The sequence below is a fragment of the Brachyistius frenatus genome, unplaced genomic scaffold, assembly GCF_029030835.1.
Source record: "Brachyistius frenatus isolate BFR_SWC_R1_liver_20210118 unplaced genomic scaffold, ASM2903083v1 Contig_490, whole genome shotgun sequence".
Lineage (NCBI taxonomy): Eukaryota > Metazoa > Chordata > Actinopteri > Embiotocidae > Brachyistius > Brachyistius frenatus.
The window spans coordinates 60,382-78,089 of NW_027211089.1; the positions used below are offsets into that span (position 1 = coordinate 60,382).

Genomic DNA, 17,708 nt, shown 5'->3' on the forward strand with positions numbered 1-17,708 from the left:
AACAAATGAATACTTTCAGTTTCAGTTTTCCCTCCTGTTTACATGAAACATGAGCTGGTAATGTGCCGTTCACCGTTTACAGGAACGTGTGTGTGTGTGTGTGTGTGTGTGTGTGTGTGTGTGTGTGTGTGTGTGTGTGTGTGTGTGTGTGTGTGTGTGTGTGTGTGTGTGTATCAGAGATGAACTTTTTAAAATGATGTGTTTGAGTATCTCTTGTGACTTAAACAGGAGGATTTAAAATACTTTTAGGTCTCCTTCATGTTTAAATCATGTTATGAACAGCTGCTCACAATGTGAACTGAGTCTTATTACCCCAAAACTAACCCAAACTACTCAAAAAAGTTAAGTTCAACTTCATTGTGAGATCAGATCTTGTCATCCTCACCAAGGCTCTCCTCACCACGGCCCTTTCTGGGGGGAAACGTTGACATTGCACACACCAGGGGGCGTACTTCACACCAATGAAACACAGCAATCAATCCGGACCACTACAACTACAGGTGGGTAAAACCCTCTTAACCATTAAGGGGGGCGGAGGATCCCCTTAACTGCCTCTATGGTGCCCTCTGTAGGGCATCAATCTATTAAAATCAACTTTCTAGAAAAAATACTGTGCATATCAAAGAACACTAATAAGACAATATAAGAACATGAAAATAGAGGTTGAATAGAAACTTATCCCGCCCGGTCCGGCAACAAGACCCCCCCCCCCCCCCCCCCCCCCCCGTGGGTCGTGAATAATAGACTTTGTCGTGGAATCCGGAAGTGCTCATGGGGGACCCAACAGCCGGGATGTAAACCCAGCGAACAACCTGCTGGTCATGTTGGCGTGATGTCGTGATGTCCATGTCAGGAAGCTGTGGCAGTAACGACCTTCAGGATGCAGGTCGGGGCACCAGCTGGTTCCCGGTCCCTCTCTATCTAAAGGAGGCGTCCAGCCTCCCCTCCGAGGTCTGGGACGTCTCACCTGCTTAATCGTCAACATTAAAAGTTGCGAACAGCACCCACTCACCTCGCTGCACTTGACACAGCAGCAGGTCAGGTAGCCACACCTCACATCTGGCCATTTACTCCCCACTTTTATTCTCCACAGGATCCTCCCCCCGTTCCCACAGGCGAGACTCATCAGTCAATCAGTACTCACTGGTATGCAGGAAACCTTCCCGACAGGTGTCCACCGGAAGACAGAACCGTCCCCCGTCTGTCCTCACTACAATACGGTGCTCTTGAAGGTCGAAGATCCAGAACCTGTACCTGCTGTCTGTAGAGTGAGGAACGGGAAACTCAGTCACACTCTTTACAATAAAACTGCTTTTACCCAGAAACAATTCAATTATCAGATTACATTTGATCTAATATCAACTTTGTTTAACTGTTGTGGATTTATTCCTACTTCAGTACATAATATACCACAGTATGTTGAACAGATTAATAATCCACATAAATTCGTATGGTATTATGTTCGTAATAAAAGAATAAAATAACAGGCGAACTCTGAGCTTCAGTTTAACCGGCACTGACATTTACTTTGAACAACGGTACAGACAGGAAGAATGTCATATCACTGCGCCTAGTGCTGGAAACACAAGGCAAGGTGTTACTACAGAGCAAAATAGATCCATACACTACATATGGTGTGTTTCAAATAACACCGATAGCATTAACAGGCAGCAGCATGTGATGCTCGTCAAAACCAAGAAACATTCGCTGAAACACAAATCACAAAAATATCAGCAGGAGACCAAAGACAAAGCTGAACTTACAAAAACTCAGACAAAATGCAACAGAGAGAGAAAACTAGTGATGTTACGAGATGTGCCGACGCTTCGAAGCGTGTGTCGCGTAATGGAGGGGGCGTTTCCTCGAAGCGTGTGTCGAGGCTTGCTTCATTTAGGGGAGGAGCCAAAAATGATGACGTCCGAAGCCTCGCTGCCGGCTGTACCACGTGACTGCTTCGGGAAGTGGTTCAGATTTTGCCGGGAGGTTTGACAGCAATATAAACCTCTCAGGCTCCATTCAAAATGTGGGTTGTTGGTGGAGAGTTGAGGTCAGTTGAGAGTTTGGAGAGTTTGGAGAGTTTAGAGAGAGAGAGATAGTTTGGAGAAGTTAGAGAGAGAGAGAGAGAGAGAGATAGTTTGAAGATGTAGGAGAGTGAGGAGAGAAGGAGGTGATAAGATGGAGCCAGCCAGGAAGAGGAGGATTTCCCCTGTGGGATCACTTTGATTTAATAACTCCTAATAAGGTAAATCTAACTCTATTTCAGACACATTAGGTTTGCTTATCAAGAACTGTATTTTTCACAGTTTCTTATTTTATTCAAAGGTGAGGTGTTTATTGTGCTCCAAGGAGTTGGGGTACAATAACAACACCTCATCCATGCTGAGGCGTTACCGTGCCTTGCATGAGAATAAGGAGGAAACTGGAGCTTCACCCAGCCAAGGGAAGTCATTACAATATTACAAATGCACCATCACAATTTTTCCCTGTTCACTTTTGTTTATTGTGTAAATAAAGACAGATAACAGACACTGTATTTATTCTCTTTTAACCAGCCACCAGAAAACCAGAGCTGGATGAAGCCCTCGTCTCATGATAGTGAAGGACACACAGCCCTTCAGTATTGTGGATGATGTTGGATTCAGGGCATTTGTGTCCAAACTGGATCCTAATTATGTCCTCCCTACAGGGCAGGTATGTATGGGTGCATGCATGAAACAAATGAGTACTTTATTGTGTCTCACAGTTCAGCACTATATATTTTTTTCCTTGAGGCTCTGAAGGCCATGGTGGAGGCCAAGTATGAGTCAGGTAAGGAGAAGGAGAAGGCTAAAGTGGAAAAGGTGGCTGCTGTTAGCCTTACTTCGGACATGTGGACATCCACAAAACCAAAAACTGTTGAGAAACTGTTATTTCTGAATAAAAATGAATAAAATGTCCTCTGTCCTGTACATCATTGTCCAAGTTACACAAGCATATTCAGTCCCCTCTTCCTAGTTCCACAAGCACTTCCACTGTCCTCTGCCTGCTTAAGCCCATGACATGTTCCTAAAGTGACAGAAAAACATGATTACACAACCTGCCATATCATATGATACGACCATTTTGGGAAAATTTACACACAGAATACATTCAAAAGATATTTTATTATGCACATATGTGATAATTTATGTACAGAAATTATTTGGTCATACATTTTTGTAATTCATAGTCATTCCCAACAGCCATAACAGACACAAACATTCAATGCATCACATGATGTGGTTCAGATACAGCTGCCTGTCATTCTACACTTGGCCAGTAGGTGGTTTCGTGTGCACATGAAGCTTCGAGAAATGAACCCTTTCTGGAACCAATTGGCTGAAGTGGTTCGATGCCTCATGAGGCTTCATCTCACCATCACTAGAGAAAACTGTCCAGTCTGTCTAAAAAACTGCAGGACTAGTGCAGTGAACTACGGCTGAGGTGGAGAATAGGTCCTGCAGAGATTATTGACCTACATAAAATGGGATTGTGGTGGAGGGGTGTGGTTTGGCTCAGCTGCAGGAGGGACTGATTGGGGGAGTGGTTCAGGGAACCTGGAATTAGCCCAGCTGAATCAAATCCCTGATTGTCCCTTTCTCCTCCTTAAAAACCAAGTAGCAGGACACCAGAGGGCTCGCACTCCTGGAGAGACTGAGCAGCAGGCTGGCTGCAGCCCGGACGTGTGACATGTGCTCAGATGCTCGGCAGGAGAGCACACGGTCACTGATCTTGTTTGTGTTTGGAATAAACACGTTGGAACCTTTACTTTGGCTGGTTGTTGTTCGTTCATGCTGAAAGAACCCACGGTGACGGCAAGATGTTCGTCACACTGGTGCCCAACTTGGGTCTCAGCAGGGAGATGGACGGTCAGCAGATGGGCATGCCGGCGCAGCAGGTCCTCGCCCTAGGATAGATGCTGGGGGAGATTACGGCCATGCAGTGGGACCACGCTGAGATCAACAAGCAGTTCCTGTGGGCGCTGCTGGCCCAGGCAGAGAGGCAGGCTCAGGTACTCGAGGGGCTCGAAGCACGGTCGGCTGCAGCTCTGCCGCCGCCGGCCTCTTCTACGGTGGCGGGGATGGCCCTACATAAAATGACTGCAGCTGATGATGCGCAGTCATTCCTCGACATGTTCGAGGCAGTGGCGGATGCAGGCGGCTGGCCTGCGGCAGAGTGGGCAGTCCGGCTCTTGCCTCTCCTGACGGGGGAGGAACAAACATCCAAAAACATGCACCTCAGGTCAGGTTACCTGGCGCCGCGCTAGTGGCAGCCTGCTGCAGCATCTCCCCCCTGAGAGCCCCCCTGCTGTAGCGAAGACATTTCCCCTCGGGGATTAATAAAGTGACATAAAAATTAATTTAAAAATTTAAAAAACCGGCGGCCTTGGGGCTTCCAGCGGCTGCCAGGAATGTCTATACCGACGTGAGGAAAGCCAACCTGGACCAGCTGGACCTCTCACCGGAGGAGCACTGACGAAGGTTCCGTGAGGCCAGGCTGGAGCCAAAGGACCGGCCCAGCGGCTGAGGGACGCCCAGCGGCTGAGGGACGCCGCAGCCAGGTGGTTGCAACCGGGGAGCTCAGTGGGGGAGCAGGCCTTACTGGAGGTGGTGGTCGAGCAGTTCGTGGATGGTCTTCCAGGGAAAATGGCAGCGTGGGTCCGCTGCCACCATCCCGCCATCAGTTTGGTAGAGGACCACCTCGCTGTCCACCTCAGCGGTCAGGAAGACAGCGGTCGCCCGCTGGCTCCAGCCCAGCCGACTCCCGCCCCTCGGAGGAGGGTCCAGCTACAGCTCTTTGCTCGGCCGCTACCATCTCCGCCGTCTAACCCTCTCCCTCATATCGGGCCTCCACAGGTCCCAGCAGCTACAGGCACCCTTCCCAACCTACAGCGGCCCCTCAGACGTCAGGGCAGGGATGCTGGAGGTGTGGGCGGCCGGATTGCCTGCCCTCCAACACCCTCTGGTGGTATGTGTCACCAGAGCCTGGTTCGGCCCGGGGCATTGGTGGAGGCATTGTGGGTGAAGATTAGGTGCATGCATGGGGATGTTCACGAGTATCCCATTGTGTCAGTGGAAATTAGATACTTGGGGAAAAGCATAGTGTGAAGGTCGCGGTTAGCTCCCGCCTTGCGCACCCCCTAATCTCGGGAACAGATTGTCCCGGGTTTAAGCAGTTAATGGGGCAGTGCGTGGTGCGTTCACCACAGACGGGAACATGCGGTATGTGTGCTGTGCTCAGCGGTGACGCGAAGTTTTCCAACACTGCAGACGGGGAGGGGGAGCCAGCGGAGTTTCCCGTAGAGACTCCACCGGTTCCCGAATTACACTCATGGAGGATTTTCCACTTGAGCAGTCTCATGATGATACTCCGCTTTGCCTTTGACCAAGTGATAAGGATTGATGGTCAGCTGGTGCGTCCTGACGCGGCACAGTCATATCCGCACTTTTCAGGGACAAGGGACAGACTGTGTAGAGTGAGTTGTCACACTAGCAGGACAGGAAAACACCCAGTTGTTGGTGCCGAAAAGCCGCCGGGAAATGATTTTCCAGGTGGGTCACTATAACCCGATGGGTGGCCACATGGGATATGAGAAAACTCTGGACCGGATAATGTCCCGGTTTTACTGGCCGGGTGTCCAGGGGGATGTGTGTCAGTGGTGCGCATCCTGCCCGGAGTGTCAGCTGGTAAACCAGCCGGCCATTCCGAGGGTGCCGTTGCGTCCTCTGCCATTGATGGAGGTCCCATTTGGACGAGTTGGTATGGACTTCATCGGGCCAGTTAGGTTGGGTTAGGTAGTTACTTTATTAATCCCCGAGGGGACATTTCTTCATTTTTTTAATTTCACGCCCTGAGATGCTGGCTGTAGTTACTCCTTGTGGCCACCAGAGGGCGGACAAACACAGGCTCTGAATGTGATGGCTGTAAATGATGTGGTTGAAAGTCTGAAATTAGCTTGTTATGGTCTCGTTTTCCGGTTTAACGTTTATTTTACAACCGTACGAAAATAATTAGAGCTGTGGTGAGTCAGGCTAACACAAATGCTAACCCACTTCACGTCAACCTGAACGCTTCGTCAGTTTTTATACAAACTGCTATCTTTTCTAATCAGCTGGAAGACGTGAGGACACTGTTGACAAGTTCTGACGTTCGCCATCACTGTGCGTAAAGACAGACGTAATGTACTACACTCACACTTCCGGTAAACACTTTCAAAATAAAGGTTTCATACGGAACACGTGTTTAGAGAGTTTTGTCAGACAGAGCTCCCTCTCTTCCCCTCTTACTGTGCTTGTAATTGGGGGAGAATGGATTGAGGGGGGGGGGGTATCTTCACTGAATTTTGGACTTCAGTAGACAATTGTTGGTGGAGGTATGAATAATATTTTATTTTTTCTTATCCATATGCCTCTTAGTCTGGTTCTTTATCAATACTCTTTATGGTTCTTCTTAGAATATTCATATTTTAAATATGATGACATGTTTTTACAGCAGCAAGAGAAAAGTCACTGGCTGCATGCCTTGACTCCGCCCCTGCATGGTTTGACTCCGCCCCTGCATGGTTTGACTCCGCCCCTGCTGCTGCACAGAGCACCAGTTGCCTGTTTATAGTATCTCACATGTTGCATGTCCAAATCACAGCAGCTCCGCCAGTGCACAACCACAGGTCCATCAATACATCCACTGAGGTGGATGCAGACGGGATGAACAGGACCAACAGACAGACACACGTACACAGACCGAGATACGTTGCATTTTAGTACAGACCAGATAAAGAACCTAAAAAACCTGTGGTATTAACTTGTGGCTTTTCATTGCTCTCTGAGTGAAGCGTTGATGGTATTATTATAAACTGCCATGATTTCTGTGAGGAACTTGGCTATGAGCCTAAAATGTAAATGGATATACAGTAATGATTCCTTTCACTATTTCATCCTCCACAGCTTGGCTCTGACAGCAGGCTTCACTTTGGCTGAGTGTTTAATTATCTGATTATGTCTGCAGAGCGCTGCCAGAGGCTGAGTTGCATTTCCCCAGTTTTTATCGGCGTGCAAGCTTAGCAGGAAACAGCTCTGCTGGAGGAGAAGCTCCTCCAGACGTCTCTGATGCAGGACGAGAGCTGTGAAACGGAAACAACACTGAGGTGAGACAAACCTAACGACTACCAATTTCAACTGTGTTGTTCAGTTATTTATATATGAGGATTAATATCTCCACTTTCGTTGGAAATAGGTTAGTAGTTTCCCAGACGTTTATAACTGAGAAAATAAATTACATTTTTACATCTTTAAGTCCTGCGTTCATTTTATGTTTTGTTGAGGCTGATTTAACAGAAGGGAGTCAATTCAACACTTAATGTAAATTCAGTGTAAATCAGTTTGTAAACGGACGCTTAAAACTTGCTGGTAAATTGTTGGTGACAGAGTGACGTCTGTCGTTTCTCAGGAACAAACACATTTTTCTGATTCGAAAATGAACAAATTGTGCGACTGTATTTACAGTCTGAGATTATTCTTCTCACTGCAGATTGGCGAGTAGCCCGGAAGACCCTGAATGTTTGATCGACAGTCTCCACAGACAACTGAAGCTGTGAGCAATAGTCCGGCCGAGACGAGCTCCATCTGCAGTATTTAATTCAGAAGTTTAAATGGGAGATTTGTAATCTGTGTTTTTCATTCTGCAAGAAAGCTTTTTTTTTTGCACTGCTGGGTGAAATAACGCTGCAGGGATTCATGTTGTGCGGACGAAAGAAGTCCTGAATTAGTGTGAATATCTCCTCATTGCACAAAAAAGTTCATCGACCATGCACATGAACAACTGTATGCAATGACAAATATAAAATCTGATATGTTCCACATCCACCAGCTGCTTGTCTACCTCGGGGTTGGGGGGGGGAAATTAATGTCTGTGCATTGGATCTAATTTGTTCAAGTGAATCCTACATGCAAATATTCCTGTTATACTGCATCACATAGTTGTTGTTGTTGTTGTTTTTTACATGCAGCTGTTGTTGCAGGCAGAAAAAGATGCTGCCTCACTTCGTTCTGGGATGGACGACGTTGCTCAGCAGCCTGCAGCCAGCAACTTCCTCTTTAACAAGCAGTAAGTACCAACACAAGACTCAGAACCAGATCATTGGGTCTCACTAACTAGCTGTCACTATAACAGGAGTGAGACTCCTTCTCGAGTCCTTTTCTCTTCAACAACTGAAAAATTGGTTTTCCTCCTTTTATTGCCGCGTGCCCATAAACTCCAGACACTGACAAAGAATCTAGTTTCAGTGTTGTTGAACATGAGGTCTTCTCTATATGTTCCCCGCTGTGGAATGACAAAGGCCAGAGCCTTAATCTGAGCACATAGTGGCTCTTATTTCTGTATTTTCTGTTTTATATGAAACGCCTTTTGAACCAAGAATTCAGATCTCGTGCTGCTTTTCTAACTTTTCTATCAGCTGGTACAACCCTGTTTCCAAAAAAGGTGGGACGCTGTGTAATATGTTAATAAAAACAAAAATGCATATTTTATTGAAAATAGACCAAAGACATCATATCAGATGTTGAAACAGAGACATTGTATTGTTTTATGAAAAATATCTGCTCTTTTTGAATATGATGGCAGCAATACGTCTCAAAAAGGTTGTGACAACAAAAGACTGGAAAAAATGTATTAAGATTAAAAACCACCTGGTGGAACATTTCACAACTAATCAGGTTACCATGGCAACAGATCAGGAACATGATTGGGTATAAAAGATGATTTCAGAGAGGCAGAGTCTCTCAGCAGTGAAGATGGGGAGAGGTTCACCACTCTGAAAGACTGTGTTGGAAAATAGTTCAACAATCTAAGAATAATGTTCCTCAACGTAAAACTACAAAGAATTAGTGGATTTCATCGTCTACGGTTCATAATATAATTAAAAGATTCAGAGAATCTGGAGAAATCTCTAAACACAAGGGACAAGGATGGAAACCAATATTGGATGGTGGTGATCTTCGGGGCCTCAGGCAGCACTGCATTAAAAACACACTATTCTGGAGTGGAAATCACTGCATGGGCTCAGGAACACTTGTGAAAACCATCGTCTGTGAACACAGTTCATCGCTGCGTCCATAAATGCAGATTAAAACTCTCCAAAGAAGAAACCAGATAGAAACATGATCCAGAAACACCGCCGCCTTCTCTGGACCGAGATCATTGAAGATGGACTGAGGTGAAGTGGACAACTGTCCTGAGGTCTGATGGATCACAATCTGAGATTCTGTTTGGAAATCATGGACGCTGCATCCTCCAGGTTAAAGAGGAGAGGGACCATCCAGCTTGTTATCAGCTCAGTTCTAAAGCCAGCATCTGTGATGGTACAGGATGCATTAGTGCACATGGCATGGGTAGCTTGAACATCTGGAAGGAAGCATTAATGCTGAATGATATATTCAGGTTTTGGAGCAACATATGCTGCCATCCAGACAACGTCTCTTTCAGGGAAGGTCTTGTTTATTTCAGCAGAACAACGTCCAACCACATTCTGCACATATTCCAACAGCATGGCTCACTAGTAGAAGAGTCCGCTGATAAACTGGCCTCCTGCAGTCCAGACCTGTCAATCATTGAAAACATCTGGAGCATCAGGACATGAACAATACAACAAAGGAGACCCTGAACTGTTGAGCAGCTGAAATCCTTTATCAGGCAAGAATGGGACCATATTTCACTTTCAAAACTCCAGAAACTGGTCTCCTCAGTTCCCTGACGTTTCCAGAGTGTTGTTAAAAGTGATGCAGCTCAGTGGTGAACATGATCCTGGAACAACTTTATAGAGACGTGTTGCTGCCGTCAGATTCAAAATGAGCAGATATTTTTCATAAAACAATAAAATGTCTCGGTTTCGATATTGATATGTTGTCTTTGGTCTATTTGCAATTACATTTGGGTTTACATGATTTGCAAATCATCCTATTCCTTGTTTTTACTTACATTTTAAACAACATCCAACTTTTTTGAAAATAGGGTTGTACATCCATGTGGGTTTAACTGAATTGTTCGAGTGATTACTGTTCTTGGTCTCACTGGTGTTAGAGACAATGTTTTAGTGTCACAGTGCCGTGCAGGCGTTTGAGGCCCTTTGGATGTTCTGTCATCATAGAGGCCGTCTGGATTATTTGAAGACACAGAAGACACCGAAATTCACAGATGTTCTCTACCTCCTGAGTACTTTGAGAACCTGTGTGAGTGTACCAGGACCACCGGTGCTGTTTAAAGGTGTGAATGTAATAGTGTGTGCCGTGTTGCTCCTCAGTGGGCCTCAGCTCCAGATCCGCCCTCCTCGTTGTATTGGTTGGTGGATCGGAGGATGTGCGGACGGTCAGTACAGCCAATTAGCCAAAAGACAAAGGATGATCTCCCCAAATATTTATTTGATGTTTTTTTTTCTGTTTGCTCCACCTTCCATTGAAAAGGTTTTCATGGTATTCGTTTTGAAAGTAGTCTCGCTTCACTTTTAGAGCCTGAAACCTTTGCACAGTTCTGTATATCATGGCTGTGGATCCGATGAGGCTGTTTACATTCAAACACTGGGCCGACACAAATTAACATGACATACGTAAAAATGTTGTGTGTTTGTTCAGGATTCCCGACGAGCTCAGGCAGCAGGTGGTCACCTCCGAAATGTGAAGTTTTCATCGTTCCTCCTCCTCCGCCTCCGTCGTTTCCTCCAATCAAACAAAAAGCAGAGCTGATGGTGATTAGTTCTCTGTCTCAAACTCAAATACACGTGATTTAGGATCGGATCACTGAGTTGGTCTGAACTTTTCAAGTCCTACTAACAGAGGCGTTCATTTGAAATGTGCGTAAATGTGTTACCAAACCAAATAAATCCAGATGTTTTCATGTTTCCATGACCTAAAGTGAAATCATGTTTGTTTATCTTTGACTGTCCAGGTTGATATAACTGAACTCATCACAGGACCAAAAGGGGAAAAGGTACGGCATAGTTGTTATTTTTCAAATTGGGAACATCAAACAAGAAAGTTTTTTTCATGTTACAACATTTTTTTTTAAGCAGCTACATACAATAATGCACGTAATGGTGTGTTTGCAGGGCTGCAGAGGACCCAGAGGACCCGAGGTACGAAGTAACAAAGGTTATAAGCAATAGTTCATCACAGGAAAAGTTATATCAGCTGTTGTGTGTTTACAGGGTCGGCCTGGTGTGAAGGGTCCAGGGGGAGAACCGGGATTACATGGAGCAATGGGACAGTCAGCTTCAAAGGTCAAAGTTTCTGACACAATTTACTAGTTTTTAAGTAATTTTGGCCCCCCTCCCCCCTGCTGATTTAGGGATGTTTCCTCTGATCTTAATTGGTCTTGTTTGAACTAATTTTCTGAAAGTTCTGCTAAATACAAAACAGCAGATTGATCTAAAAAAAAGCAGATAATTCCAAAATACAAATACAAACATGTGTTCAATGCAGAGCAACTCCAGAGAAAAACATCAAGTACAAACACAAGCTGCAAGGAGCACATGCTGGAGAGGAAACGTTTCCAGGGGGTACGAAAGAGTGATGCACACATTTCGGATGTTTTTTTTTTGTTGCAATAGTCTAGTGTGACTCCAGTGAATATGAAAACAAACAAACAACTTCAGTAACTTCATGACTCAGAGAGGAAAAAGCTCAAATAACAGGAGAGAAAAGGCACAAGAGTCAATGAGATGCAATATAAATGCAGGAAGAATGAAAGTGCATTGTGGGAAATCCCCCAACGGCCACGGCCTACAGCAGCATGACTGAGCCCTGACTACAAGCTCTATCAAAAAGAAAACGTTTGCACTCGATCATCTAATAAAGAAGGTGTCATCGTCCCGGCAGGAGATGAAGGCTGAAAGCTGGAGGCTGAAAACTTTTCTGCCTGGAGGCTGGAGCTCTAGAGGCTGGAGCTCTGGAGGCTGGAGCTCTGGAGGCTGGAGCTCTGGAGGCTGGAGCTCTAGAGGCTGGAGCTCTGGAGGCTGGAGCTTTATAGGCTGGAGCTCTAGAGGCTGGAGCTCTAGAGGCTGGAGCTCTAGAGGCTAGAGGCTGGAGCTCTAGAGGCTGGAGGCTAGAGGCTGGAGCTCTGGAGCTCTAGAGGCTAGAGGCTGGAGCTCTGGAGGCTGGAGCTCTAGAGGCTGGAGCCTGGAGGCTCCGCCTCCCGTTCTGCTTCTAGCAACTTTAGAAAGTACGAGTAAGCCGGCTCGCTGGGAGTACAATGCTCTGTAGAGACGATACAAGTTCTTTAAGGTTCTACACAGCTGGGCCATTAAAAGGTCTATATGAGAGAGTAGGACTTTAAATTAGATTTTTGCTTTGAAGAGAAGGTGTTCTGTCATGTCATGTGTTTCTATCAGAACAACAGTGAACTGTGAGTGAGGCTGACGTGAGTTGGTGTTTCCTCAGGGGGAGAAGGGCGACCGAGGCTGGAGGGGCCTGTATGGAGACATAGGAACTCCTGGGATGATCAAGGTACCGCTCAGCTTGGATTCGTGCTGCATTTGGTTCGTCCTTGGTGACTCCTGAGTTTGGGAAGTTTCCACATTACATACTTCCTGGTTTAGTGCATTTCATATATACTAAACTACTACAGATGAAGGCAGCAGTGAACAGGATACGCTCGTCATCACCACATGTATGTTGTGTTAAGCTACAGATACATTTACCATCAAACCAACACAATGTTTGCCATTTTTTTAATTGTGTTCAAATCATATAGAAAAATTCAGGCTCACATAATTTGCACAAGTAAACGTGTGCTGATTAATACTGACGTGCTGTTGAAGGTTTTCTGCCCCAACAATACAGTGTGTCTGAAGGGCTTCTCTATGACGACACAACCTTCAGACACATCACACACCGTTTCATTTTTACAGAAACCAGCTGAGAAAAAAAAGGTTAAAAAAACAACAACTGTTATTTGGTTTTCACTTGTTTCTTCTGTCGTTTCTACACAACAACATTTTAACTGCCAACGGTTTCACTTGGAAAGACCAGAAACAAACAAGCAGTGTGCCAGAAATTTTTAAAAAGAAAATTCTCCACAAACAACATCACTGGAAAAATGAACACAAAGAAAAAAAGAACAAAAAAGATTAAAGGAAAAAAAGATAGTATCGTGCACTCAATCAAAAACGAGGTGTAAACAGTTTATTACTAAATAATAAGTTGAAACTTCATGTCTCGCTAAGACGTTAATGTTGAATTTGTGGTTTATCTTAACTGTAATATTCTGTTATTCGTGTGTGTTCACAGGGCAGTAAGGGGCATAAAGGATTCAGGGTAAGTGACCGCTGTGCTTCATTCCGTTTTCCACACAAACATTTCCGGAGCAACACACTTCTAATTGTTCACCTTCTTTATGTCCCCTGATGAGGCTGAAATGGGTGTGAAAGGAGGCCGAGGGCTCCGTGGAGATCTGGTAAGGAAGTTGCTGCTTGTATAGATCTGACATGAATGAATTGAGTGTTGTGGACCAGTCAGCCGGTGTGTCTCTGCAGGGCGAGCGCGGCATCACAGCAGCGCCGGGCGAGAAGGTAAAAGTCTCGCTGATGTAAAATGAAAGAGAAAAACGTAACGCATGTAAAGTAGCTGTGAAGGCTCTGCAATGTTGTTTCCAGGGCGACCCGGGCCAGTGGGGTGATGCAGGGCAGATGGGGGAACGAGGACCTGGAGGAGAGCCTGGCGGCAGAGGCTGGATGGTGGGTACAGATGGAAACAGTCAAACCGACATCAACCAACTGATCCTGTTGAGGATTTTATCGATAATAGAGGAGTTCATTTTTCGTTGAGAAAATCCGTTCTTTTTAGCAGATTATATATTATTATTGTAAAGGATGATGAGCGATTATTCAGTCTGTCTTCTATCACTCAGCATCACTGTGGTTTTATTCAAATGAGCTCCAGACTCGTCAAGTGGATGTAGATTGTTTACTGGATGGAAGAGGGAGTGTTAAATGATAGATGAGGCCTAATGACAGTAGTTGGAGCTCGTGAGATCGTGGTTACAATATTGGAAGTCATGTAAAAAACAAAAACAAAAAAAAACAGTTGCTAGGCAACGGCTATGTGGACGGCGTCTAGAAGCCACATATGCTAACAGTTTAGCATGCTAACAGTGAGGAAGATCAACGTTTCCCTCAGACGTAGGCTGTTATCTAAGTTATGAAGACAAACATCCAACTAAACATGAACCTGCATGACCTCTGACCTTTCTGTAAACGTCAGCAAACACGTCATGACTCGTGAACTGGAGACTTGTAGCAGATTTAGAGTTCGGCGTTCGTACTCTTGTTGTGTTAACGGTGAATTCGACTCTGATTGAACGCAGCATTAGATTCAGATATAAAGTCGATGCATTCGCTTTATGTATGAAAGTCTACTTCTCAGTAGGAAGTGCTGTGTAACGTTTGTGCTAACACGGTCCGTAAACCAACAGAGAGAACGACGTACCGTGTTCAGGCCTGAGTATGTTAACGTGCCTCCGATTTACTGGACAAACAAACGGTTTTCTAAGTGTTTGTTCAATCAGTGATTTCATGCGTGAATAAATAACTGTGTGCAGGGGTTGAAGGGACCTCGTGGACCGACAGGGCAGCCGAGTCATCCTGGTCCAGCAGGACTGCCGGGTCTTACAGGAGATCCTGGACTTCCTGGACAAGGTTTGTTGAAACAGGAAGAAGTCCAGTTCACCGTCAGCCGAGAGGAGATGAGATTTAACACCAAGTGGTTGTGCGTAATAGGAAATAACAATAATAATAATAAGTAGATATTCGTCTCTCTAAAACACGTCCTAATGTGAAAAGTTAGGGACAAATCAGAAATACCACATCATTATATGTTTTTGGAATTTTTCCTCTTATTTGGAAAAAACTAATTTCACTCTGAACGTCTTCTTCAGGTCAAACTTCGCTGTCAGGCTGCAGAGACGTGAGTTTACTGACCAGCGATGAGTTTTAACCAGAAGAATGTAATGCGTTGGGAAGTTTGACCAGAATGGCTTCATATATTAATATTATATAATGACTGCAGTGATGACGTGTTAATGGTTTCACATCATCGTTTCCCAACATGTAGAAATAGTGTCTCTATGGTTAAAGCTAATTTTGCATTCTCCCTCTCTGTAGTAAAGATTTGGGTCAACGAGGAGTCACACAGAAAGCTTTCTGCAGCTTTCCCAGAAATATATTTTTACATGAATCACTTTAAACACATCAATGATCCATTTGTAGGAGCCAGCAGGGATCTCTCTCCGTGGCTGCAGCGGATCGGTAGTAGTGACGTGTTGTGCTGATCCACTCTGATTCATGATACCTTGTGTCGTCCTAGTGTTCATCCTCCCCGGCCTGCAGGGAGACTCCGGCGGCCGCGGTCCTCCAGCCGCCTGCAACTGTTCACCAGCTCCAACCTCCCAGCGTCTGCTGGACAGAGTCCCCACGGTCAGAAACAAGAAGCACAAACGTTACTGCAACCGATCGCTAAACTGAAGCGAACGTTGTGTCGTAATCAACTTAAACTCAGCTGCTTAATGACTGACGGGACTGTTAGTCTCAGTGGTGCTTTTACAGCAACAAGTGGCATTTTGTGGTAAATATGTATGAAATGACTAAATGTGATCAAGGACTGTACTGAAGTTCACTTCTGAAGTATTTTTTTTTTTAAGCTACTCACAACTTGTCTGAAAGTTCCTGCTTTCACGTGTCAGATTAGAAAAGTTTATAAGATCTCCTCCAAACTTGGTTGAGACAGTTTCACTTCAATAACCTGATGTCTAATGACAGTAAACAAACTCAAACTTGTGTAGCAAAACTTTGATGTTTTCTTTCCTGTCATCACCCTTCAGATTTAGTGTTAGAGGTCTGATCCTGGACTGGAACCACTAAACTACCCACCGACCTGTATGAAGCAGGGAGAAATAGTTCCACCCTCACAGATAGTTAAAGTACTCCTTTTATGTCAATGCCTGATTTTATTTACATTTTACACAGCGTCCAAACCTTCGATGGAAACAGGGTTGTGAGAGTCTGTAAGTCAGTTACAACCTTACAACCCTCACTGGCCTCCAGTTCATTAAAAAAATACCTTTTCAGATGTTCACTTTGTAAAACAAGCTGGTGTCTGTCTCTCCTCAGATCTTCATTGCAGATGGAGAGAAACAAATGAGACGGCTGCGGGGGGAGAACGTGATGGTGCTGCGAACAGACAGGAAGTCTCTTTACATATACAGCGAGTCTCAGTGGATCCGAGCGCTGGTAACTACAGCCGACAACAAAACACAACGACGCAGCCGGTTGGTGTTTAATCATGGATGAATTCATCCGATACTCCAGATGCTGGAAAGGACATTTTTACTGACAGCAGCAAATTAAAAATAAGCAACTGTGCCTTTTGAATAATACAACATATCTTAGATAACAAATGTGCCTTCTTAGGTGTCATGAACTTTAAAATGTACTTTTAGGCAACCAGTTACAAGGTATAGGATGAATATGGATTAAGAATGTAAAATAGGCGATGCAGAGTTTCATTTGTAATTTCAATGTCTTCCTCAATGACCTTCTTCTCTGTCTTTATCCTGCTTCCTGTGGACCAGGACCGCAGACACTGATCCAGTGGAGGCCGCTGCACTGATCCAGCTGCTCCGAGCACATCAATGGAAATCACATTACTGTCTCTTACTTTCATATCAGAACTAACTGCATGGAACGCTTTTACAATTCAAGAAAACACCTGCTGGTTTAACCTGAGAAGATTTACATAGTTTATATAGTGGTATAACAGTTATAGTAGTCAAGAGCATGCTCGTTCAATTTTAGAGCATGATTTCTTGTTTTCACACTCAAATATTGTACAAATCATACTAAAGTCTCTCATTGGAGTTAAACAATCGCTGCCTGCTCGCTCTTTCCAAACTGTACGTCTGATTTCCTGTGCTCCAGTTTAACCCGTCCTCCATACACAACAAAATGTTCGTCTATTCATCCGTTTTCTTCTGCTCATCCAAAGTCGGGTCGCGGTGGCACGACCAGAACAGAATCCGCAACGCTTAGTCGTAGAGTTTTGTAAGAGATCCACCTCGCATATCACTGCTTGCAGTTTTAATTTTGCTTTTATTTTCTCAAAATATCGTAAACATAACTGGAATATCTGAAAATATCATTTTTGTTTACAGAGGGGTCTCAAATATCTCAAGCTCTGCTGAGAATGTCCACACACTGTAAACATTAAAACGTCACACAATACAAGCAATAATTCCATTCATTGCATTGTGACATCATCAGAACTCTGAACTCCTAACCCTAACCATTACCCCTAACCCTATCCATTACACCTAACCCTAACCATTACACCTAACCCTATCCATTACACCTAACCCTAACCATTATCCCTAACCCTATCCATTACCCCTAACCCTATCCATTATCCCTAACCCTAACCATTACACCTAACCCTATCCATTACACCTAACCCTATCCATTATCCCTAACCCTAACCATTACACCTAACCCTAACCATTACACCTAACCCTATCCATTACCCCTAACCCTATCCATTATCCCTAACCCTAACCATTACACCTAACCCTATCCATTACACCTAACCCTATCCATTACCCCTAACCCTATCCATTATCCCTAACCCTATCCATTATACCTAACCCTATCCATTATC

General features: G+C 44.7%; 1 protein-coding gene across 5 annotated transcripts; it reads left to right on the forward strand.

The window, feature by feature from the left end:
* Positions 1 to 7,059: 7,059 nt before the first annotated feature.
* On the forward strand, positions 7,060 to 17,652 carry LOC138614375 (acetylcholinesterase collagenic tail peptide-like). Of its 5 annotated transcripts, XM_069687776.1 has the most exons (16): positions 7,060 to 7,162; positions 7,546 to 7,608; positions 8,024 to 8,121; positions 10,641 to 10,753; positions 10,954 to 10,995; positions 11,114 to 11,140; positions 11,213 to 11,284; positions 12,444 to 12,509; positions 13,293 to 13,319; positions 13,414 to 13,458; positions 13,538 to 13,573; positions 13,658 to 13,738; positions 14,602 to 14,698; positions 15,366 to 15,475; positions 16,169 to 16,288; positions 16,630 to 17,652. In XM_069687776.1, exons 1-16 carry the CDS (start codon positions 7,125 to 7,127, stop codon positions 16,642 to 16,644), a joined length of 1,050 nt encoding a protein of 349 aa, XP_069543877.1. In that variant the 5' UTR covers positions 7,060 to 7,124; the 3' UTR covers positions 16,645 to 17,652. The 5 variants fall into 5 exon arrangements, with proteins under 5 accessions (XP_069543877.1, XP_069543875.1, XP_069543876.1 ...); XM_069687774.1 differs by lacking the exon at positions 16,630 to 17,652 and having other exon boundaries at positions 16,169 to 16,577; XM_069687775.1 differs by lacking the exon at positions 16,630 to 17,652 and having other exon boundaries at positions 8,036 to 8,121; positions 16,169 to 16,576.
* The last annotated feature ends 56 nt before the right edge of the window (positions 17,653 to 17,708 follow it).